General features: G+C 33.0%; 2 protein-coding genes across 2 annotated transcripts in view; one reads left to right on the forward strand and one right to left on the reverse strand.

Annotated features, from left to right (window-relative positions):
• The window catches only part of Tmem214 (Transmembrane protein 214), a 29,678-nt gene extending 21,787 nt beyond the window's left edge, over positions 1-7,891 (reverse strand). The window contains exons 1-6 of the mRNA XM_085943402.1: positions 7,664-7,891; positions 7,389-7,576; positions 6,702-6,975; positions 6,429-6,617; positions 4,179-4,402; positions 3,504-3,735 (exon numbers count right to left, since the gene is read on the reverse strand). Coding sequence (XP_085799528.1) covers positions 3,504-3,735; positions 4,179-4,402; positions 6,429-6,617; positions 6,702-6,975; positions 7,389-7,576; positions 7,664-7,793 — 1,237 coding nt within the window. The 5' untranslated portion in view covers positions 7,794-7,891. The remainder of the gene's footprint in view (positions 1-3,503; positions 3,736-4,178; positions 4,403-6,428; positions 6,618-6,701; positions 6,976-7,388; positions 7,577-7,663) is intronic.
• A 1,079-nt stretch (positions 7,892-8,970) lies between these two features.
• On the forward strand, positions 8,971-22,221 carry Gbeta5 (guanine nucleotide-binding protein subunit beta-5). The gene is made up of 10 exons (XM_085943573.1): positions 8,971-9,040; positions 11,205-11,363; positions 11,633-11,769; positions 12,852-12,970; positions 15,853-15,979; positions 16,991-17,134; positions 17,260-17,400; positions 18,399-18,495; positions 18,846-19,012; positions 20,755-22,221. Exons 2-10 carry the CDS (start codon positions 11,234-11,236, stop codon positions 20,764-20,766), a joined length of 1,074 nt encoding a protein of 357 aa, XP_085799699.1. The 5' UTR covers positions 8,971-9,040; positions 11,205-11,233; the 3' UTR covers positions 20,767-22,221.
• The last annotated feature ends 3,787 nt before the right edge of the window (positions 22,222-26,008 follow it).

Genomic DNA, 26,008 nt, shown 5'->3' on the forward strand with positions numbered 1-26,008 from the left:
AAATATTGTGTGTCGCCACATATTAAAAATCATAAGCTTGATAAAAATGCATTTAAATTTATTATATATTTACTTACCTATGTAAAAATATTTACAATTAATATTTTCCCCATAAAATATTTACAATTCTATTTGATTTGATTTAAAGTGTTTATGATTTTTACATTTTGTTTACCGTAGTTTTTTTTACAGTGGCAATACAAGGGTATCCTGTCCAGTCAATGAACCAGATTTTTTTACGTTGTCAATACGAATTAATATAAATATTTTTCTACAGTAAAATTCATTTATAGTAGTAAATGAACATTTAAGTACAAATGTTTATAAGATTGAGTTTAATCTTGTACAATTGACAATTACATCGAATTTCTACTAGAGGTGGAATAAAAGAATGATATGAAATGAATAGCAAAACAAATGCCATTCGAATTATTATTAAACAAAATAAGGAATATACAGTTGTACTTGGTTATTACTAGGAAGGTTGGACCGGCTGAATGTGCTCGTTATAAGCGGTACTCGTTATATCAGAGAATAGGTATTTTTATTGTCGGCGAAAACAACAATTAGACACTTAACTAGTGTCATAAACGTAATCTGTCCCCGGCGGCATCCTGTCCGATCGGATTTTATTGCTTAGGGTCGAAATGTCTTTAAACGATCAACACATTACCAGTATTTTAGCTCGGTATATCCGATAAGTATCTCGTTATAACAGTGAATAAAAATGTACGGAGAAAATCATATACCAAATGTCAACGACTGTTTCCTCATTAAATCCGAGATCTCGCTATGTCCGAGATTGTAATAACCGAGTTCGACTGTAGTTATAATTATGACAATGTCGATATTATATAGACATCCCAATTCATTTCGTTTCAACCATGTCCGATCCTAATGGGTTCATATGGGCCTCCACAGAGTGGACGATTTGTATTAACTAACTAACTATATCTGAGATAAGAATAAAGTAAGACACGCAACGAATTGAATAAAAAAGAAGTTGGAGGTAAGAAAAAATGTAAATAAACATGCGAACAAATCTTGATAAGCAAACCCAAGGACAAAATAAGTGACAAATTAAAAAAAAAATTGTAAAACGTAAGAAAAAAATTTAGAATTTGAAGTAAGTGCACCACTGATTACATAATATTCTAAGAAAAAGACAGAACGTTATTTCTTTGAAAAAATCTAATGTCGATTTTAAAGAACAGTGCAAGATAAAATAAAAGATAGTTTTATTTATTTTACCTATAAATGTGTAAGTGAAATGGATTTGGAGATATAAAAAGAAACCTTATTGGCCCAGTGGTTTCTAGGTGTGGACTTTTGTAATTCCCTGAAGATCTCGAATAAATAATTAAAAATTATCAACACCTATACCATATTCCTAGGTATCTACTATGATTGAAAAGTAGATCTTAATTTTTTGTATTTATGATTGCTTCATAAAAAAACAATATTTACGACTTTATGATGTAGCAGACAAATGAGCAACTAAATAGTGATCCAAATATTATGAAAAGTTCAACTATCAAAGCATCACGGCATAAAATTAGTAATACCACGGTTATACACAATTTATTGTACCTACCTATTGTTATAATTTTATTAGTTCATTTAATCGTTTTTAATTTAATTTATTTTCAAATTCACCTCTTATGTGTTCATTCACTGAATTGTTTACCCTATATTTTATGGAGAATAATAATAACTTCTATTTTCTACATACTAAATTATCAACCTCCACTTTTTGACAGGACGGCATACAGTTATATAGGCACGTAGATAATAATTTTAAGGCCAACAAATAATCCAGTATATCGGCTATTTTCAAAATGTGTTTGCCGCTGTATCCAGGATAAACATATAGAACAAAAGTTAGTGAAGTGGAAGTTTGTCGAGGCTGTTTTGATCGGGTTAATTTGTCTTTGAATAATATTGTGACTAGAAATTTTAACAATTCTTATTATTTTTAACATTGTATATTGTTCATAATTTTCGCGACTACCACGTGAATAGACGATTTTTTTTTACTTATAACATTTTAAACACTTAACATAAATATGGATAAATTGTACAGTTACTAGACAATGATTAAATTTGATGTGTGTCAGAAGTATCTTAGGCATTTTCGCTCGTATGCTTTCTTTATATTATTATGAAACTATATTTATTTTAAAATCGCTTTATAAAAGGTAGGTACGTCAAAACAGTAATAAATATCTGAAATAATTACACAACACTATTTCAGAAAGTGGAGGTTGATATATGTAGTCCATTGACATATGCTCCAATATCGCAAACAAAAATTATTGACAGCAGAATTAACACAGTTTTTGTCTTCGTACCTGGCGAACCTTTATTTTCAATGTATGTGTGTGTGTATGTATTTTTTATCTATGCAAGTACTGTTTCAAAAATAGTTCGATTTATTTCCGCGTTAGCAGCATATGTCGATAAAGTCTTGTCAAATATTCATTTTATTTACAATCGATTCGTTAATATACAAAAATACAAGATTAAATTTAAATAACTAGCCTAAAAATTATTAAATAATATTTTTAATAGAAACGCTAAGCGTTTTTTGCGATAAATTAAGTCTGAACCGAGATGTTTCGATTTTAATTGCATGCTTTCTAACCTCTAAATCGATGTTTTTTAAAATTGAAAAAAAATATATAAGGATATAATAAATTCCAATTAACGTTTAGCGTTTCCCTAGGTAATAGATTTACGTACATTTTTATCGTAATTTTGATAATAAATCTTATGTCATTCATTCTTACCACCCGATAGAAATGTACCGAATTTGACACGTATTTTTGGTATATAGAACTCCACGATACATCTTAATTTTTTATTTTATTTTTCTCATTACTTTTGAATATATATTTACCGATTAATAAACTTTTCTAGCTATTTTTCGATAACAACTTTACCTAGAGACATCACCTTAATTGAAGTTACTAAGTAATGTAGGTAGTTATGTATTTACCACCATGTGTTGAGCTAGATAGCTAGACTTATAAAAAAATACGAAATATTTTTTATTTTTCCAATTTGGCAACACAATTGGTTCACTAGTAAAACTATGTGAAAATCCAATAAGCAATTAAATACCTACAGCCCTGAAACATGTGAGTTATTGTTTTTCCTTTGAGAGGAGTGCAGTTGTCCACTATGTTAATGGGTCATAAAATATCAGCATTATTTTTATTACCTTCATAAAATAAGCAATTTTATTTAAAAAAAAGTCTGTCACAATTTTCAATGACTGGCTCATGAAATAGTGTACTTTATTACGATTTATTGAATATTTTTATATGCCAGGACTCTGAAATCGTAGTACGAAATTCGGATTAAAGGTATGGTTTTATATGAAAATAATGTTCAAGGGCAGTTTTTTATTGCGAAAATTTCTATTTACGGCGAATTTCGAATTTACCATGTTCTTAGTAACGAGGTTTTACTGTATGTATGTTGTAAGTGTGCGAACTAACCTATAAATACAAGTACGTGTGAAGTTTGCTTCAAATATTTCCCGTGGATATCGGTCCACACTTTGTAAGAGGATTCTTTCTTTCTCAGCGCCTCCATGAAGCAGTTGAGGAGTTCTTTGGTCTTGGGGTCGTACTGCTGTTTCTTTTCGGCGTACGTGTTCGGGAATCTCTCCAAAAGCTGGTCCACGAAATCAAAGTCTTTCCACGATTCAGTTTTTTCGAAATACAGTTTCTGTTTTTGGAGAAGAGAAAGCAAACAATCATTTTAGACAACATGGCATATCAATGTTTTTACAATGTCGAAATTCAATAAATTATTTAGTGTTTGTAGTGATGTTATTTGCAATATTAAATCAATCCCTTTATCATGTGAAGGAACTAGAAACAAAAACGGGAGCTTTCTATTTTTTTTAAATGTTGGCATGTCCATTGAAGTGTTTTATTTCTGTCTTATAGGTTTAGTTTCTGAAAAACTGCCATTTTTGTATGTAAACCCCTCATGTATCCTGCGACGGTTCCGAAACATCAAATGGTGTAAGCTCAAATAACTCAGTGTCTTTTCAATAAACATAATATCGAGAAAAACTTGTGGTATCTATCTTTTTGAACTATTGGATTTAATAATTTGAATGATAATGGGTAAAATTATTTTATAGAAATTTATAAATCACTTACTCTCAAAACTGGGGATTGGTTATTTAAAATAACTTCCAAATCTTTGAGAACTCCTTTCTTTTTGGAGTGAATGAAATCAAAGATGTCCAAAAACTCTGCTTTGCGTAAAACTGTCTTCTTGCCGTCACTAGATATGTGGTGTTTGAGCAAATTTATTAAGTAGGTGATGATGTATTTCACGTAATGTCTCATGTCCATCATTGGTACCAAAGCTTCTCGCCAAACTACAAATGAAACAGTATATTCCTTATTATAGATATAGACAATCGACAGAAATTTTATAATAATTGTCTTCGGTGTGAACAAGAAAAAACTTAAATTATTATTGTCATGTTCCATAAGGCTTAATTACATTGGCAGACGCGCAGACCCAACCTGATCCAACAACCGTCGTGGCCAACGTTTTAACACTATTTGCAATTACATGCAACGATTCAATCGCGTTGGTCCTTGCTTTTGATTGGTTTAAAAATAAACATAGTGTTGCTATTATTAAAAATATAGGTTGACCGGACACTAGATATTTCTTAGATTGGTGGCTACACTGAACGTATTCCCGCGCAATTTTACGTCAAAAAAACTGAGCTGTCAAACCTAGCAAGCATCTGTTCAAATTTGCGCGGCCGTTTGACATTTATAGAAAGTTTTGTATACTTGTTAATATTTACATTATGAATAACTGGGCGAGCTTGAATCTCCAAGCCAGTCGATTAAGACCAATTGTAGCGAGTTTGGCTATATTTCAACTGGCGTGTATTAATTCGACGAGGACCGTGTCCTCAGCGCTAGTCCTTACATTTTTTTGAGATTTCGCCATCTCGTAGTGTTTGACGACCGTTTGCGTGGCTCGCGAGCGGGTGCGTATTCGGCTATTTTCGTACGCTTTCGGCAATCTTCGCTTGCTAATGAATGTATTGCACGATGGAATAATAGAAAATTTTCCACTTTTGTCCCGATCGCTCACGATCCTTGAAAACCATAGAGAATAGAGTTTGACAGTCGTGGCAGACGATCGGGCCAGACGCAATCTGCCAATGTAATTTGAGCTTTAGAATATCATTATAGATTCAGATACAAGTTACCATCAGCAGGAAAAGTACTTTCGAGTGAAATATGCCGATGGATTTAGAAAAAATGTACTAAATGAGGGTAAAAATTGAATGTGACCAACTGGGGAGCAAACATGGCAAAATTTGGATTGTTTATATTACCTTACACTTTCTATAAGAGTATTTTCTCTAAACTATGTTTCTGTCTACAGCGACCTTGGTCTGAGCGGCTGATATTAATATGATATATAAACAACAACAGAATGGCTGAAAATATGATAATCGATTTTAAAAGATATATTATGATGAAGGTGTAGGTGTGTGAATGCAACCGCTGCTCTAAGAATGCCAAAAGGGAATCCGATTAGCTAAGGCAAATGTTGCTCAGAGTAATGTGTCAATCGTTACGACCAGAGATACGTCGAGGAAAGAAGGAAGAAGTACACGCAGTGGAAACCCGATAATCTATTATGACAAAAAACAACCGTGAAAGTCTCAAATGAAGATTTCATTTATCGAGAATTCGGCATCAACTAAATGATTTCTCAAGATTCATGAAAATTCAAGAGATTATCTTTTGTACATTCGTACAAGGGACATCATTTTGAATATATCTACCGATAGTGATTCAATGTCTCTATCTCAACGTTTCTATCTCTATCTTAGCATGACAGTACGTGACGTGATGGTAATGTGTTCGGGTTATTACAATTTCTCAAGAAATAAAAATCATTTATTCGCATGATTTCTTGAGAAATATCAATGACAACCTCTACTCCTAGATGGAGTTATTATAAGATATTATTTTTTTTTTAATTATTTAATCATGTGATTTTACTAATGCAGTAATAGCACTGAACGCCTTGAACAAATGCATGTACCGACCTGCAATGTAATCATCACATAAGTCAAATCACCACTTATATAAAATGATTATCATTTAATAAACCATTTCTTTTACTCAACGAATAATTCACAAGATTTGAGAATGTAGCATTTTATAAACGTTGAACATACAGAACTTTAAAACACCGCAGATACCACTTACCAATCTGCATAACAGTAGGATGCCCGTAGATTAATTAGTTAAAGCATATTGGCGCAATACCAGTGTCGTATTTTTTTTTCAAAAGAGATTTTTTCTGGTAAGTATTACCCAAGGTGTTTTCTATGTAGGTACATCATTTATTTGTTTACATACTTTTGATTCCAGCATTGATGTTTTTGAATCCTCCCTGACCGATTGCCCAAAGCAAAGACAGTCCAATGTTGGGTCTGTTCTGGTACGACTTCATGAGATTTGCCACTTTGGGTATGCATTGAATGGCATAATTTTCATCCAAATTCGCAATCAACTGCGACATCACCTTGTAGCCAGTTGCGGGCATGCCTGGGAACAATTCACAGAATAAGTAACCTCCATGAAAGACTCAATGTAATGTACAGTAAGTAAGTAAATTGACAGATTCTTTACCTTTATTCATATTATTAGCAATGGAGGATAAACATAATTCTAGAAATAGGTTGATATTGTTACGATGATGCTCTTTTATTGCCTTTTCAATCACATCTTTGAGGTTGGAAGGCACAATGGATAGAGGATAATCTAAGGGTAGTTCTGTGTACACCTCGTCGTTTTGGTCCACAGTAATTTTAGTGTTGATGAATCGCGCCATGTCTAATAAGCATGACACGTTTCCGGTGTTTGTATTCGATTTGTAGATCGCCCACACTTCATCAGAATCAATCTAAATTAAGAAAAACAAAACACAAAGACTGTATTAATAATTCAATCACAATACATCAAATATATAATTTTACATTTTCAAAATTTTGAAAAAAATTTGATGCACACGGATTTCTGCTCAGTTCCAATTTTGAAAACATATTGAAGTCGATGATGGATCAACAAAAATAGTGTCATTTGTATTATGCACTAAAAATATAGATAGGTATTAATAATTAAATTATACTTCCATAGATGTGTTACCTATGTAAACGTAGGTATTATTTTGTGCAGCATACCTAGTCACAAAAAAGTTGAAAGAAATAATATTAGGTATATTATGTTTCACCGTTGTCGGCATAAACTATTTACAAAAAATATATGAGAGTCAGTGACTATTTATTAGGTGTGAAATGATTTTTATTATAAACTTACCGAAGCTAACGCTTGTTCCAAGGTATGAGGTTTCTTTATTTTCACTACTTCGCTGGGTTTTTTTTCGACAGGTTTCTTATTTTGCACAAGTTTTTTTTGAGCAGCCTTTTTGGCTTGCGTTTCTTTATTTTTGGAATCATCGTCTTTATCCAAATTCATGTAAAAATTAGGAGCGACATCGATTGGCCCTAAACAATAATACAAAATATACATCACCGGTAATGCAAGCTGTATAAAAGATAATGATTACAAAATATTTTTAATACGAACGATACCTTTTTTGCCCGGCGGCTTCGGGCTGTTTTCAAGAAACTTTTTCTTTTCTTCTTCGACAGGCTTAGTTTTTCCATTTGGAACTGGTTTTTCCTTCTTGGTTCTCGCGACAACTTCCCACTGTCCTGACATTATTTAGGAGTAATTTGATATTGCCGAATCAACCGAATGCAGTACTAGAGGAAACCCCAAAAGAACAAACGTCAAATCTATACGCGACTTTTGAAAGTGGCAAACGATTGGCTGTTCTGTCGGAAGCAGCTGTTCACGTGGCAGTTACGCTATAATATACGTACAACATTTGCACATTAATTGCACAAAATTTATTATTGTTTAGGTAGGCAAAACCACACAACTGTTTATAACTCATATTAAATTCAGGACATTGATTAAACACTTGAACATTATAAAATCAATGGAATTTTTGGTAGGTATTATACCTACCTACCCATACTGACCTTTATCATTGATTTCAAATAAATGATAATAATTACCTATTTAATTGATAAGAAACATGCAAATTAAAGTGAATTTACTAAAATAAAATCCTTTGTCATATTATAGAACTAATCTCGTCGCCTTCATGGAAAAATAGTCCCGAGACACGAAAAATTTTTTTTTGCAGTCGTCTCACGATGAACATTAAAAAAGACTAATTAATATACCTAAATGAGAAATTGCGTTAAAATATTTTCACTGCGGTCTTATTTAATTTTTTATTTTGATAGGACACTAAATAATTATACTACCGTGGACGTTAACATTACATTTTGGGAGGTTATTAAAATATAATCATATTAATTGTATAGGCAACTTCTTCTCCTTGTAACTCCGGTACAGCGTTGCCATGTCTACTGAAATTTCAGTAGATCTACTGATATTTTTGGCAATATACTGAATCTACTGATATTTTCTGAAATCTACTGATATTTGTCGATTTCACAAAATTCCCACCAGCCGGGAAAAAAATTAGCCATCTTTGAAAATTTGGGAACTTCGAAATTTTTCTCCTAAAAAAACGAGCCGACCATGAAAAATACGGAACCTGCGGCCCGCGGCGAAATATTTTTCCTAAAAAAAACAAGCCAACTATGAAAATCTGGGAACCTGCGGCCCGCGACGAAATAATTTTCCTAAAAAAAACAAGCCGACTATGAAAATCTGGGAACCTGCGGCCCGCGGCGAAATTTTTTTCCTAAAACAGAAATCTACTGATATTTTGTCGAATCTACTGAATTTTTTTTACACATTCTACTGAAATTAAAAATTTTGACTTGGCAACACTGCTCCGGTAGTTGTCTATTGACCTGACTGACAGATAGAATTTCAAGTATTGATTGAATGTTTTGATTTTACAATACACTTCAACAATTTTCACGGTAAAAATACGTTTAAATTGATAATTATATTATCGATAATATTCTAATGTATCGTATAATACTATATGTTTAATATTTTTGTAGGTGCGATTCTGTGTTCCATTTAATTTAATCCATTTAATATCAATAGAACCTTCATCATTTCAACATTTTCCCCTTTTATTAAAAATATCAACAAAAGTAAATAATTATCAATATCAACCACGTACGTTCAGTATGAGTAAATACACATATACATTACAATAATTATATACAGTTAATACATTACAGTACAAGGCTTATTATTAATAAATTTATCATTTTGGTGATTTTTAAGAACAAAAATACATTTCAGTTTGTATTTCCACATATGAAATATTTGATTAAATCACGGTACCTACTGGTTTAAGTCTATCAAAGAGCACTATCAAGTGTTGTTTATTGTTGGTATTTGGAATATTTAGTTCCTCTCGATATTTGGAAACCAATGCTTCTTCACTGTTATGGCTCTGTCATTGGCAGATCGCTCAGCAATCTGTTTATTGGAACCTAGCCATTTTAAAGACAAACCTCGAAATTAGGACCGGTGAGTCCCCTTGCGAGTGAATTGCTTCATGGTATATGGGTAATTAATCCTAGGTCGATAGGAGGAATACGGTTTGGACATGATGGCGATAAATGAAATTTCGCAATGGGGATTTAAAAAAATGTATGAAAATACTTCATTAATGAACTAAATAACAAAATTAACGTCATACATAGAATAAAAGTAATATAATTTTGCAATAAACTGAAAAAATAATATTCTATTTTACTCTGCTTGGTTTGTCTGTGACTCATCTGCTTACTTTTGTTTGTAGTCAATTGATTCCTCTCTTTGTGATAATTTCTGGCACGTGGCACATGTCAAAACAAGAGTGGGGCAATATTTTTTATATTGAAAATCGATTGTGATATAATAAATTTGCACTCGCCGATGTCACAATAAACGAGGGTGACTTGTAGCTTAGCCTTTTGTAAATTGTGAATTAAAATAGTGTTTGGTCTATATTTCGGCTGCAGTCCTAGCATGTCCGTGCGCCCATTTTTCGTTGCGCCTTTATAGTGCCTCGACACGTGCATGGATTTACTTGCACCAGTAGTGTGTATTTTAAATTATCGCTATAATAACTGTTTACACGTAAAAGTGCTGACTGTCTTCCCATTCTCATTTTTATGAAGAACCTTTTTATGAACCAATCTTCCAATTTGCACGATAATACGTGTTTACACTTGCATTTTTTTGTTATGGCTGCGATAATACGTACTGTCAGCAGTAAATCCATGCACATGTAAACGGAATATTAAATCGGTTACGTGTAATCTTTTCTTAAATTAGGTTATGCATATAAAAATTAAACAACACAACATTTTTGAAAATTAATATACTAAGGAAAATAATCATGGATCACGATCAAAGATATTCTGGAATTGTTTTAACAAAATAATATGTCCATTAATGTCATTAAAATCTGTGATATTCATTGCCTCTCCTGTAAAGTTTTATAGACAAGTTGGTTTTGAAGTCACAACGACAATTTATGTTGTACTTTTTTTGCTAAATAGACTGCATTTCCATGTGTGGACGATCCACATAGGGCAGTAGTTTTCAAATATTTTAGTTTTACGGCCCCCTTTGTATAAAAGTTTTTGTGCAGCGCAACAAATATATTACTGGGTTTTCCTAGGAATATTTTCTTTGGTGAATAGTCATTTTTCTATCTCCTGAGCTGACAATTAATTTTCCCTTCAGAATCACATTTGCTTCTCAACGGTGTCAATTGATGAATGGCCGGCCATTCAGAAGTGAACTCATATCTGAATATCTGACTTTAACAATGTGTCTAACAATAAGGAAAGAGCAGTTTAAATTTTGTTACCTCCTAAAAAAAACAGCCACTGACGCATGGGAGTCGATTATTGTGATTGTGCATTGAATGAAGACTGCCCAGATATGCGAGGATGTTTGTCCATACAATGGTAGTTTTTCTTCACACATTTGAGTGCTGTGTTCTACATTGGTGGCTATTGTTTTGCGTATATCTGGTATTGCATTGCATCCGAGAAGTGTATCATGGTGCGGAAGTAGGTTTTATGCATCTTGTATGGCTTATATGTTTATTAAGTTTTTCTCTCTATTTTTCAGTATCTTTCTGATTTGGATAAGTGTGTCAGATGAAAATGGCTGCTGACACAGCAGTTATTGTAAATAGTCCTGGAGACACGGTGGAGTCTCTGTTAAAGGAGGCTGAAACACTTAAATTAAAACTGGAAGATGAGAGACTCAAACTCAACGATGTCACATGTAAGAATTACACTATATTGATACGCTGTTGGATGAAGGCCTCCCTGTAGTCCCTTCAATTCTTCTCGGTTATTAGTTTTTTGCTGTAATGCAATATGTATCAGTTGTAAATTTGCCGTTAGTGAGTGTGGCGTCGTGCCTGAAGATACCGAAAGGTAATTACCGGAATGCAAAATTTAAATCAATTAGAATTATATGATTCCATTTTGCGGTGATTGAAAGAAAGCTGAAGGAAAGTTACATGTATTAATTCATATGTTTCCTTTCAGTGGCAACTGTCGCAGAGCGATTGGAAATAATTAATTATATGAATATTAAACCAAGACGAGTTCTTAAAGGTCACCAAGCAAAAGTTCTGTGCTCTGATTGGTCACCCGATAAGCGGCACATAGTTTCTTCATCACAGGTAAACACTTATTGCTCAGTGTCACATTTACCGATACTGTGAAGGACATGGCCTAACACTATTCCACATTACCCGTTAATGTTAAAATACTGCATAGAAATATAAACTAATATTTCTCTATTCATTATGTTAGCATGTATTGGTTGACAGAGAATGGTCACTAAGATAATAGTACCTACATGGAGAATTGTTGCAATTTCTTCAAAATTACCGTGTTAGATGCAAACTCTTAACCGGCTCTCAAATCTAAACTCGTCTCCTCTGCAACATGTTGATTAGGTCGATGTGACATAGTTGTAATTCACAAAACACACGTTACAAAATGGAGCTCCGTACACTACTGGAATGCAATATTTTAGGTTGAAAAAAACATCTGGTGTCGCTAGTAACAAATTTCATGCGCCCTATGTCGCTCGTCGTTCGTGTTGCAGTTATGCATGCGCAAACCGCTACAAATCAGCCATTTTAATTCAAACATCAAGTCAAACTCACCGGTCGCCGTATCTCCTACAAAATGACGAGTGCAACAATATTTACTTTGTCCAAGAGATTGATTATACGAGGAGAGACCACTTCAGAAGATTTCTGCGTTCAATATCTACATAATAATCGCTGTTTCGCGTCTGATGGCATCTTTGCGCAATGACGTTTCACTTTTTTTGACAAATTTGATGTTTCGAGAGGTTGCGATTGTCACTGTCACTGGGCTCATGAAAATGCTTAGGGAAATATTCCACAAATATATTTTACTAAAAAGTCTTTAGTGAACATTAAATCTATGTGGTTAAAATAATGACAAAACAATACATAATTCGAAACAGTGCAATATCAATGGATATCTTATGAAGCCAAAATTTTTACAAAATTTTAGAACAAAGGTTTAAAATAATACTTTTGTGGTGATAATTATTTTATATGAACATTAAATATTGATTTGCATGATGAGAAAGGATAGGGCATCATAATGGCAAAAATATCTTTCCTAAAAAGTTTACCAATTCGTCATGTCAAATGTACTTGGTATGGTAAAATAGTAACTAACGGCTGTACTATGGTAAAATTCCTCAACGATTTTTGTGCAGGATGGAAAAATGATCATTTGGGATGCCTTCACTACAAATAAGGAGCATGCAGTTACAATGCCGACAACATGGGTCATGGCGTGCGCCTACGCACCGTCAGGGAACCTTGTGGCTTGCGGGTTTGTAATGATTTTATTATTGTTAGTCTGCCTCGTATGCTATCATTATTGTACTGGAGAGACTGCAGCGGTTTCTCAGTGCATTCTGAAGAAATAATGATTAATTGACTTTCCTACATCCTACTGACGGAAGTATGCAATTGTAATACAGGAGGACCTCGACTTTCGCACATAATTGGTTCCTGAAAAGGTGCGCGAATGTTGAATGTTCGAAAGTAGAGGGAAGTAAAAAAAAATTAAATTGTGGGTATTTTGAAATATTTATTTATCAAGTAAATATAAGATGTTTAAGAGACATGTTTAAGTGGGGTTTGCGGGTGTTTCCCTTAAAAAGTTATCAATAGTTAACTCTTTGCCACTCTCCTTTTTCTTATTTTAAATAAAATATTTTAAATGGTAAATCATTAACTTTACAATATTGCTTAACTGCTGGCACGAAATGTAAAGTGAACCAATCTTTTAATATTAACGCAGTAAACCCAGGCTTTTTTATTTGATTACTGGAAGCAATTCTTTATCCTTCCCTTTCAATGCTCGGGGATTTTCTGGTTGATAAATTAACATTGGCATCAATTTTAAATCACCAGCCAAGTTTCCACCAAGAAGCAATGTCAATCGGTTTTTAGAAGGTTTATGCCCAGGGGCAACTGATTCTTCCTTAGATAAGAATGTACGACTAGGCATTTTTTTTCCAAAATAAACCTGTGTCATCTACATTAAATATTTGGCTAGAGGAATATTCTCCATCTTCAATAATTTTGGATAATGAGGAAATAAATTCTTTATCCGCATCAGCCGATTTTCCAGCGAATTTAATATAAACCAACCGTTACTTGCTTGAAAAATCGTGTTAGAATTCTCTTTTTCTGGCCTTCCAATCTTTGTAGAAACTAAGAGCCTTCGCTTGAATAATTGAATTATTCAGAGGGACATCTTTTTGATGTTGGTCGTCGATCCATGATGACAAATATTTTTCCATTTCATCCATATCTATGCCGTGTCCTTTGGAAACAACCTTTAAAGATAATACCACAATTTTGAACGTATTCCTTAATTTTATTTTTATTTTTCAAAATTGAACATATCGTAGTAGACCTGTTTGTATCATACGAACGTCCGATTGAAGCAAAAGATTCACCGCAATCAGAACGTCATGTGAATTTTATAAGTCCTTGATTTCTTTTTGTTCGTATCAACACTGCAGTTTTTCCGTTTCTCACTCATGTTTATAAATTTTTAGGGTGAAATATTTCAAATGAAGAAAATTAGCAAAACGCACAACATCACACGCCCGCACGCGCTCCTGCGCAAGACTAAACCTATCCTAGCTAGCTCACAAGCAAAGTGACGGGTGCGAGCAGGATGCAAGTGACGCAAGAAATGCACTTGCCTGTGAGCGAGCGAGAAGGGGATATCTTAACCTCTTAACCCCACGGCCAGCGCGACGTTTTAAAAAAACGATTTTTTTTGAAATGTGCGAAATAGCGAATTGTGCGAAAGTCGAACGTTCGTAAGTCGAGGTCCGCCTGTAGTTGATATGATGGTATATCAGTGGCGAAGGGTGACTTTTGGAAAGAGGTAGGCTGTGGAGATCTGATAAAAAGATCACACTTGTCAGGTATACTTACGAGAAATACGATATTACTACTAATGAATAGGTACACACACAACGACACACTAATTTAATGAAACTTCAAAAACTCACTGACGACATAAAATTAAGCGATCAGTTTAAATTAAGTATGTATTTTCTCAAAACATTCATACCTACACATCAAAAATCATTAGATAAAAGTTCTTTTTATTTTTAAAAACAGTCTATATTTATTAATATTCGATTAAACACCATAGCAATTATTTTTTAAATTGTCCAATTGTTAATTATTTAGTTTTAGGCTCTGTGATTGGAACTTACCTTAGTTCACGCAACGTAAAGTCCATATGAAAAAAATTGAGAATTATTCGAAAGATAATCTGACCTTTATTTACGTCAAGACAGATGGCGCGCTGTGGTATATTTTTTAAAACCTTTGCGGATTGTTTTGTTATTATCTGTGTAATACATTCCTACACATACGGCATCTCTCGTTGGCAAAATAAATTATTTTATAGAATATATAATCAAGTGATTACATAAATAAGTCAATATGCAATTAAAAATTTTTTTTCTTAAGAAGGTAGGCTTCAAATAATCGCCTGGTATGTAGTCTTCGCCACTGTGGTATATCAATCAATTGGATCCTTGCTCTGTATCAAAAAAGTACATTCCAAAGGCAGGCAAGAGACAGGCATCTTGCCACTATATTAGATGAAGAGTGCTTAGCTTTTTTAGCTTTATTTTCATCTAACTGGTAGTTCTATGAAATGAACAGAATAAACATGTATGTTTTACTCGGAGGAGTTTCACCCATACACCGGGCCAAATTAGATGCTATTGTGTGGATTGATGCGTCACTTCGACTGTGACTTGTTATATGACTAGTTTTGTGATTTCGTTTTCTAATGTGTTTTTCTTTTTGAACAAAATGTTTTACTTTTTTTTTTATACCGCCATATCGTCATTGAAACTAGAAAATTGTGTAACTCCAAAAACACTACTTTACAGGAGAGACAAAAAACATAATGGTTTCCTATACAAATATATGGTTTTCGAGCTAAATCATCCATGATTTAACAATGTTACAATTTTTCTGGAATTACAAAATTTGCAAGATGGATAGATATTATCAACGGCCACTAGATGGCATTCAAAGTCAATTTTCGATTAAAACGGAGTTACACAATTTTCTAGTTTCAACGACGATATGGTTATACTTACTCATATTCTGATGATATTTTATGATACAAATATTCCGTAATGAAATCCTTTGGTGTATTTCCAGGGGTCTAGATAACAAAGTGACCGTGTATCCATTATCATTAGAGGAAGATGTTTCAGCGAAGAAACGGACAGTCGGTACGCACACCAGCTACATGTCGTGTTGTACATTCCCCAATTCTGACCAGCAGGTAAATAAACTTGATCTATGTTCCCATATTCTCAAATAATAATATATTTCATGTCTGCAGTAATAGATCCTCCAGTATAAGTTATCCGCTGAGTGAGGGCACCATATGCTAACATTTGACATAATATCATTTCATACTTTTTATACTGAGATAAGACAGTGTTTGTAAAATTGATTTCTTAATTGCAATGTCCGATGAGTCGATCAAAAATCAAGTCGATCTGACAAAGTGCTCAAAATCTAAACACACACATATAGGTAACCCAATTGATTGCGGAGTATATGTTTTGAACACGGTTGCGATAAGTTTAATTTCATGATGAATGGCTGATTTGAAATACATAACAATTTAAAATATGAAAGCTTGATATAAACTAAACAAAATAAACGCTATAGGTACATGAAATAAACGCAATACAACTTTGGAATAAACCTAAGAAATAGCATTCATTTGGTTTCTAATTGCTAAAAAGAATGTACATACGTACTGTGCGAAAACATCTTCTTGGCTACGCTTATAGGCGCTGTTGTTTACTTAATGGGAGGAGCTTGTTAGTTTATAATGGAAGTGCGGTTAAAAATGGGCGGAGCATGTTAGTACACAGTTTTAACATGTAGCCAAGAAGATGTTTTCGCACTATAGTTTTCCACTCATTATGTAAGATAACTCGAGAACTGTTGAATAATCTGATCGTATGTGGGTGATGATTTATGGCACGTGGCACATGTCAAAATAAGTGTGGGAATTTTTTTATGTTAAAAATCAACCTTGATATACTGAATTCCCGCTCACCGGGTACGCGATGAACGAGTGTTACCTGTATAATATATATGTAAAAAAATACCATCATCAAAACTTTTCTATGTGCTCTTCTCAAAACTATAGGATAGCACTTACGCTCCTCATTAATTGAACTATGAACTGATTCAATAAGTGTCTTCAGAAATAGAGAAGCAAGACGCATGCTGATGAAGAGAGAGATTAATGATTATTTAAATTATGGTATTTCAGATTTTAACAGGCAGTGGAGATTCAACCTGTGCTTTATGGGATGTGGAATCGGGTCAATTGCTCCAAAGTTTTCACGCTCACGGGGCTGATGTTATGGCTTTAGATCTCGCACCGTCGGAAACAGGAAACACATTTGTGTCTGGGGTACGATCATCCTTTAATTTCAATTGTTACATATATTTCTGGATATGGAAATTCTGTTATTTATCCCAATAATATTATGTAGTGGAAAGCTTATCTTATGTAGTGAAAATTTTATTTGTGCTTAGAGTTGCGACAAAATGGTTTTGATTTGGGACATGCGGACCGGTCAAGTTGTCCAATCGTTTGAAGGTCATCAGTCGGATGTGAACAGCGTCAAATTCCACCCGAGCGGAGATGCAGTCGCCACTGGATCTGATGATAGCACGGTGAGTTTTCATCACATTTTGTGATTAAAATGGAAAACTAATTTTATCACTGTTATCTTATCTCACTTGCAAAATAGTAAAAGTTACATGGATGCTTGCGTAATATTATCATTGATAGTTAGTATAGCACGCAGGATAATTACTTTATCCGCATTTTCCACAATAAGAAATGTCATGAATCATTGTCCAGGGAAAGGTAGAGATGTACTTGTAGGCAGTGGCGGCCGGTGATAATAAAATTAGAGGTGCAGTTAAAGACATGCATTTTCCTTTTTGTGGTATTGAAAAAAATCGGCAATAGCCTTCGGAGTGGAGGTAGGCCTATGCTTAAATATATAGTACATCTTGGGGGGGTTAAGAAACGAAACGACGCTCACATTCACTGACAGCATTTATTTTGTTGTCAAAGTTATAAAGTCCAAGCTTCTGGATATGATAGGTATGATGTAAAAAGGCATACAAACTCTTTTCGATTTTTATTGTAATACATTTCATATGTGCCAACGTAGTTTCCACGTCAGACACATAATGCCATAATGCAACAATGATAATCGAAAAAAAAAAAACAAAAATTCAATCAATATATGTAATATAATATCAATCAACTAAATACTTACGATTTCAGCATTAAAAATTAACATTGTTGTGTCATTAAAATTTATTAAAATCGTACTACTGAAAAGTACCATTTTGCAGTTCCGGCCTTATACGTAGGAGGTGTCGATTTGATCACTAACATATTTTGTTTGATAGCACGTCAAAAAGAAAATGTATTCTTACAAACATTTCATTGATTATGTGTATAAAAAACAGTATCTATGGACCTCTACAGGAAATATCGTATCAGATCTAATTTTACGAGGATTGGTTGCATCCATTCACTCCATTCTCTGGACCAGATTAAACATATTGCTACACACCAATCAGGAGTCAAGTACATATGCTAATTTTTGCTCCACAGTGGACATTTTTTATAAACACAATATTTATGATTTCAGTGTCGTCTCTTTGATCTGAGGGCTGACAAAGAAGTGGCGGTGTATAGCAAAGAAAGTATCATCTTCGGTGTTAATTCTGTTGATTTCTCCGTCAGCGGTAAGCGGTCTATTATTTCGCATTGTTTTAAAATATATTTTCCATTAATGTAGGTGTACAATCAATCAAACAATTTAATTGATTATTATAATTTAAAATCATATACACATCGGTGACATCTGTGAGCACACAATATATTAACATTCTTAATGGCAGATGCCTGCAATGGCTAAACAGAAAAAGCTTTCAGCATTATGCTGCATTTTTATACGTCAACTGGCAGAATGATGTATTTTCCATCGATCTTTTCCAGCACTAAGCGGAGAGGGGTTGTTAGAGAGGGTGAACCAATTGTCGACAATTTTGAATCCCAGTTTGAGGACGATTTGATCATTATATTGTTTTTTTAGGGAGATTGCTGTTTGCTGGTTACAATGATTACACGGTTAACGTGTGGGACACTTTGAAATGTGCACGAGTTTGTCTTCTGTATGGACATGAGAATCGAGTATCCTGCCTCCAGGTTTCTCCGGATGGTACTGCTCTCTCCACCGGTAGCTGGGATTACACTCTAAGAGTAAGTATAATAATATATAAAAAAAGTCATGGCAAATTATGATCCAGAAAATTTCTTACACACCTCGTACACACTTGAACCCTCAAATAATCTAGTTGTTGATTAATTTGCATGAGTCATAGACGAATCCGTTGCTTAAAGAATAAGAGCACTCACTTAGATAATAAAAGATGTGAGGTTGAGTCCAAATTTTTTGTAGAATTTTTCTAATTTGTTTGTTTCTGAGGATCAAAATTGTATATTTTCAAAGATCTGTTTGCACTTATAACCTGTTTGTAATTATTACTTTACCTACCTACTGTTTTTAAGTACCTCAGTTAAAACGTGGTTATAACAAATAATTTGCTTGAATTATAGACGGATCGATTGGAAACAGTCCCACTCAGACCAACTTTTTTTTTATTGGTTTTTTTTTAAGGTTTTTAAGGTAAAATTATGTTTTTCTATGATAATTACTTTAATGGTGTTAACTGTCAAATCTGTGTTTAATAAAATAAAACATAATATTATGCAGTTAACGTGGCCAGGTTTCACATATTTACGAAACATATCCCATTTTTTAACACTGTCCCACTATCTCGATTTAGGTTGTCCTGTATTTATATAATAATTACTAGTGGAGCCAGTTTGCAAATGCTGATCGTTCAATATAGCAGGGTAATTCTTAGGACCAAGATAAATATAATGAGCTTGGGGAGGTCTTCATTCAGCAGCGAATTGATACAGGCTAATGATGATTATGATAAATTGTGATATATCTTTTAAATGACCACCGCTGGCGCTGGACTGTATTCGTGGGGCACAGGTTGTCTTATAGGTGTCAATAAAGATGGGGTTGACATAAAAATAATAGGGATACGTGAACAAAATACTAAAATATATATTATCAAATAATAAAATTGATACCGTATTAATTATACATTGACAAAATATTAAATTTAATCAATTTCTACAGTATATTAATTTATTTGTAATACAATAAATGTGTCGTATAGTTAGAAGAAAGTGTTGATAATATATCTTTTAATATTTATTTTAATAATTTAATTTTTACTGGGTACTGTTACCTTCAGTCCCTATAAATAACTAGTTTAACCATTTAACCAACTACCTAATTTAACATTGAGATTGAATTCATTCTACACATCTATTTAAAGAGGATAAAATAAATAAAACAATATTTTATGGGATTTCGGTGATCGAGATATTAAGTCTGGTACCTGTAATAACGCCTGTAAACCTGCATGGATTTACTGGCTGCAATAGTGTGTATTTTAAACTATTGTGACAATAATTGTTTACACGTAAAAGTACTGACTGTCTCTCGAATCTCATTCTTCAAGAGTAAAGTTCAAGAGACGCGATGTTGTCATTTAATGGTATTATTTGACAGGTTGTAAAAATCGATTAACTTCAAAAAGAGTCTCTCTGCAGTGTAGTTCGTTTTTTTGCTGGCATGTTTGCCACTATCGTTCTACTGCGCAGGCGCCGATCGAAAAACTCACAACTGTCGCAAGAAAATTCAGAAGCTTCCGAACTTTTTTGATTCATGCATACAATCTTGCAACTGCAGGATAATACATCTTTACGCGTACATTTTCTTGTTATGGCCGCGATAATACGTACTGTCCAAGTTACTGTAAATCCATGCATGTGTAAATGGGGTATAAGTACCTACTACATAATATTGTGTTTTATTCTGTTTATATTCATAACAATCAACGTTTGTTTTAATTTTTCAGGTTTGGGCTTGAACGTGTCGTCGGACGTGTATGATTCTCATTTATTGTTTGTCATTATGAACATAATTATGTTTAGCGTAATATACTGGAGAGTTATTTTGGATTGAATCTTGGGAAAGTTTTTCTAAATATGTCCATCTAGTCATTTAAAATGAAAACTGTATTATGATGATAGCTCACTTAAATTATTGCACAATGCAATAATGCATTTTTACGCGTAATGCCTTATTTATTTCGGAATATCCAAGTGAAAAAAAAATATCTTAGTCAACCCTCGAGGCGAATCATAAATAAATTTAAAATAGTATTAAAAATAATATGATTAGCTGTTTTCAGCGTTTACTTATTTAATTATGTTTTTAAGTCTAGCATCCAAATATATTTAATATTCATTCCTAACTGTAGTATTTTCTCATCTTTCATACATTCATTTTGTGCTATATTACATTCATCATTGAGAGTTTTCTTTGAATGGTTTCTAAATTGTTCTTCGTGAATGTTGGGATCCGCTGATTTAAATTATGTGGTCATAAATTCAATTAAAATAATTCCATGACCAGAGTGTGCAATCAAACAAAATGTGAGGCTGTTAGTTTCAAAGTTGGTAACCTCCGTATTCCGCCATTTTGGTAAATAGTTGTGTACTTACCTACATTTTCCATTTGGATTCCATAAGTATTTGCTTGTTAACTTCATTCATAAAGGGTATTCTATGACACTGTGTGCCACTTCCCTGATTTTACTTATCTGCCAACAATAATGTTGGTAATATTTAAATTGTTTAAAATTTATAACTGGGCTTATTGTGATTTGTTGCTGGAAAAATTACAAAAAAGAATGCAGTAGAAAATTATTACAATAAATACTATGTATTGTTAGTTATGTAGCCCATTTTATGCATATGTACAATTCATCAATGTGTTCATAGATTATGCTGAATTCTTGTATTATATTTTTTTTTTTTGTCATTGATATGTTAACCTTTTCTATGCCTCGTGATATTACCGACAGTGTCTGAGAGGCCGCAGGTTTTTAACGACACACGTTGAATATAGAGCGAAGCTCTTACTAAAATCGGTGTAATACCGATAATTTGTGGCTTCGTATTTCATAACTATTCAAACAGATGTCACTGTGTTTAATTTTTTAGATTTTGCAAATCAATCGACAATGGCTAGCAATTTGAGTTTAAAGTCGGACAAGATAACTCACAAAATTTGTATGCGCGGCCTGTCGATCACTGCCTCATAGAGTGAGAAAACTCGCTGAAGGCATAGAACCGGTTAAATACCTAATAAGTGCCATTATATTTTATTACGCAATGTCTTTTATCATTGAATATACCTACAGATAGTCCTCGATTTTAAAATGATTGTTTCTAAATTCTAGTCATAGGTTGAATTTCAAACTCGGATAAAATCTTGCAAATATTCTAATAAAAGTTTATTACTTCGATCAAAATGTAGGAAAAAAAATTGCAATGTTTACTGTTGTTTTCTTAGTTATTACCATTGTAAGTCGTGGTCAGTCGAGCATTACCTGTGTAGTAGAAATTAAAATGTAAAATAATATGTAATAATTTGGAATCTTTTGACCGATATGTTACCATTATGTCATTAAGATGCCATACCTTTCTCATTGTAATCATTCATAATGTTATTATATATTTAATGAAAAATAATGTTTAAGAATTCAGAAGAGATAAAATGTAGTATCTCGTGAGTTAATTGATAATCTTTCAATAGGTACATTTTCATTTGTGATAGCTTTTACCAAAAAAATAGCCTGATTACGTGCTGTACATGGAAACCTTAAATTTATTTTTTCCACATCCACTTCTAAGGGAGTGTATTAAATTTGCACTTCAATATTGTGGATGCATTTTTACATTTTTTTTAAAAGGGTTGTTATTATTACACAACTTTCCACAATCGAGTTGCTCAAGTGTAAACCATGCCGAATCACTGCTGGAGATGAGATATATCATATATCTCATTAGTAATTAATTTTAAAATAAGACACAGCCGGTTATTATCTAAATCTATCCTAAATCCATTTTTTCAAGAAAAACTGTTTTTCGCATCCAACAAATAATAATTGGTGAGTTAATTTAGATTTATTTTTAATGTACCTAATTAAATGAAACAATTTTTTTTTGAAAATTATATTCGGCGTAAAAGGTATCTACTGCCATTTTTTATGGCAACCAAAAGGTTAATATGTTACCATTTTATCCGATGTTTAATTGAGTATATTTTTTGTTGTGGTAACACTGTGCCAACATGCATTTTTAGAATGCATAACGTATGGTATCTGTCAATCGTTTCATGATCGAGAAATGTCTACAGTTAACATGTATGTCAGTCTCACAATTAACGGAAGAACTTGTGGAAAACTCTAAAAATTCTGTAGAATCTTCTGACAGTGATAACAGTTTTATTATTCTGGAATTATTCTTATGAAAATAGTGATGTCAACTCATCAAAATATAGTGAAGATTTTAGTTTAGTTTAGAAGTATATTTTTGACATATTTCAAGTAAATAATGTGAAGTGATTTTATATCTTCAAATCGTCGCTCCTATGTGGTATATATCATGTGATGCGCATTTTTTTCTGTATTATAACATATTGATGGTGATATTATCACTTGTGTAAAGATCAAATAAAAAATCAAATCACTAAATAAAATCGATATTAACCGGATGGCTGCCAATGACGTCTTAAGATGCAAAATTTTCCGTGAACGGAACACCGCTGATACAAAAATGACATCTTTGGACATCCCGCTTTAAACGGGAAACGGGGGGGTAAATCAATTATTTTAAATATACAAATATGTTGAACAACACAATGGCATATATTGGGAATGTCGTCACATACTCAGAATTGAAACAGAATTCGTTTTTGCCACTTGAAAAGTAAATTGATTTTATTTTTTTATTTTTGCAATAAAATTCGCAGCGTAAAAAGGTTAAATTAATACCATGTAAAAGCATCCAAAATCATGCACCGTAATTAATCCTATTTGAGTGTCCGCCGCAATAGATCAGTATTAAAATAATCTTATGTGAACACGGCATGATTACACATGATTCAATGTATTCAACATGGTGCATATAGAATTAATCCTATCTGATAAAAACATGGAAAAAGCTACGATTTTTCCATTAAACAATAAATGTATTATAAAAAAATATGATTATCCAATTTTAATTTATAATTAGGACCTACAAAAAATGTAGAACCATAATATAATTTACGATTATTTTTTTTAACTCAGAACATATTCTGACCACACTCAGCTCAGACCACATAGAAGGTATTTAAAATACAGTGATGAAATGTCAATATCTCAAAATTTACTTCATGTCACTTAACATGGTTTACATCATTCTGTGCAGCACGATTATTAAATTTTGTCATAAATTAGTTTTATTGTGTATTTTGATAATATGTGCATGGGAATGGGTGTTTCTGACTCTGAAGCACAAATCAAATTGAGGTGCACGTCACCTACTATTACGCCGTCATGGTGACAAATTTAGTCTATGATTTCGTCATTTTGTAGAATATTTTGAACGAGTACCATCTCCGTACATTCACTGAAGAATGACACTGATGAAGAGTGCCAACCATAATGTATTAGTAATTTGAATTATTATTAATTATTCATGCTAATTTCAATTAATTTTAACAGTTTCTACATGTGCGTACGTTAAAATGACTTCTGACATGACATCCATAGATAATATTTTGAACAGAACCCTACCTGCAGACCATAGATAATAGACAACATTCTTATAGAAAATTCTTAGTGCCAACCGCTAAAAACAAAAAAACCTAATTTTGACATGACACTCGAAAAGTGTAGGCATGTAGAAGATGATAAAAACATTCGTGGAGTCATGCAGGTGTCGATGCAGTGCAGTTCAACGTGAGGTGACCTCATTGTTGTTCTGGTGATTTCGGTAACTGATAATGTTAGTTTAAAGGTTCAAAATGTGCTACGGGATGGATGGGAGTATCAGTCTGATAACATTTTAAACACCAAGGAAAATGACACTACACACTTTTTTCCCGTAGCGGCAGCTTACTGTGACGTCGCGTATTAATCCGCGTCATGCACCTCAATTTGGTTTGCGCTTTATCCTCTTTATGGCCACTATTAAAAGAAGAATTGGCTTTGTTTTGTTTTTTCTAAAGTATCAGTTGTCTTTATAATTTGGCATTTTTTTTTTTGAAGAAAACACCCTAGTTTATAATCCGGTTCTAGTTAAAATATCTATATATCGCAATAATTATTATGTATTTCGTACAAATTTAGTCTTATACGTAATATTGTTTAGAATATTATTAAATGTTGAAATTATTGTAATTCTATTTATGATAATTGTCATCATTTGCACATTAGTATGTAATGTATGTTATAGCAGTGACACGACATTTTTGCATTGCTGTGTAAATATGGCTGTGTTAATGTACCATGTTAACACAGGATAATATTGTTATAGTGAACAAACACGGTCTTTACCTACACAATTACAATGTGCGTGCGATACTGATACCCCTCTACTGCATTAAACCAGTTATTAATTTGTAATGTCTAAGAAATCTTTGATTTAATGTCTAATTTCGATTGGATGTTGTTTATTTAGTTAGGTTTATTGTACCTATTAAGAAAATAAAAATGATTCATTGCGTATGACTACTCACTGCCAATGGATGCGTGGAATAAATTCGACTCGATTTATGTTTTTTTTGACTGAAAATGGTTTTATTACCTATGTGAATATACATATTTTATAGTTAAGTTTTAGCCACTGCCCATTACGACAGCTAGACGCAAATACAGGAGATGGCATTCCAACTGAATATTTCAGTCGGCTATGCGGACGTGTCTTGCAATCTTCAGTACAATAAAAAGAAAAGTGACTGGACTTAGTGGATTTATCAACATGTGACACCTCTGCATATCCATGTCCAAATATTCACCGACATCCAATGATATTCGGCCATCTGTGAATGCGTCTAGCCGTTGTAGCGGAAGGGGACCTTACGTGTGAATGTTTCGAGAAATATTTATGAAAATAGGATGTATTTAAATAATAATTATTATTATTGAGAAGACTTAGATGTTCCTATGTAAATTAAAAATGAGTGTTTTGATTGATTATTAATTACATAGAGGGTGTTGGGACTCATTACCAGAAGACAGATGAATTTCAATATTGATGTTAGAATGAGTATGTATG

This window comes from Rhyacophila brunnea, unplaced genomic scaffold, assembly GCF_057557595.1.
Source record: "Rhyacophila brunnea isolate RB1 unplaced genomic scaffold, BYU_Rbru_1.0 scaffold_16, whole genome shotgun sequence".
Lineage (NCBI taxonomy): Eukaryota > Metazoa > Arthropoda > Insecta > Trichoptera > Rhyacophilidae > Rhyacophila > Rhyacophila brunnea.

What these genes read in the sequence shown, in the direction of transcription:
- Gbeta5 (XM_085943573.1), top strand. Translation starts at nt 11,234, where the DNA reads ATGAAAATGGCTGCTGACACAGCAGTTATTGTAAATAGTCCTGGAGAC. An exon ending in GAAACACATTTGTGTCTGGG is followed by an intron (nt 17,135 to 17,259) that starts GTACGATCATCC and finishes ATTTGTGCTTAG; the next exon opens with AGTTGCGACAAAATGGTTTT. An exon ending in CTGGATCTGATGATAGCACG is followed by an intron (nt 17,401 to 18,398) that starts GTGAGTTTTCAT and finishes TTATGATTTCAG; the next exon opens with TGTCGTCTCTTTGATCTGAG.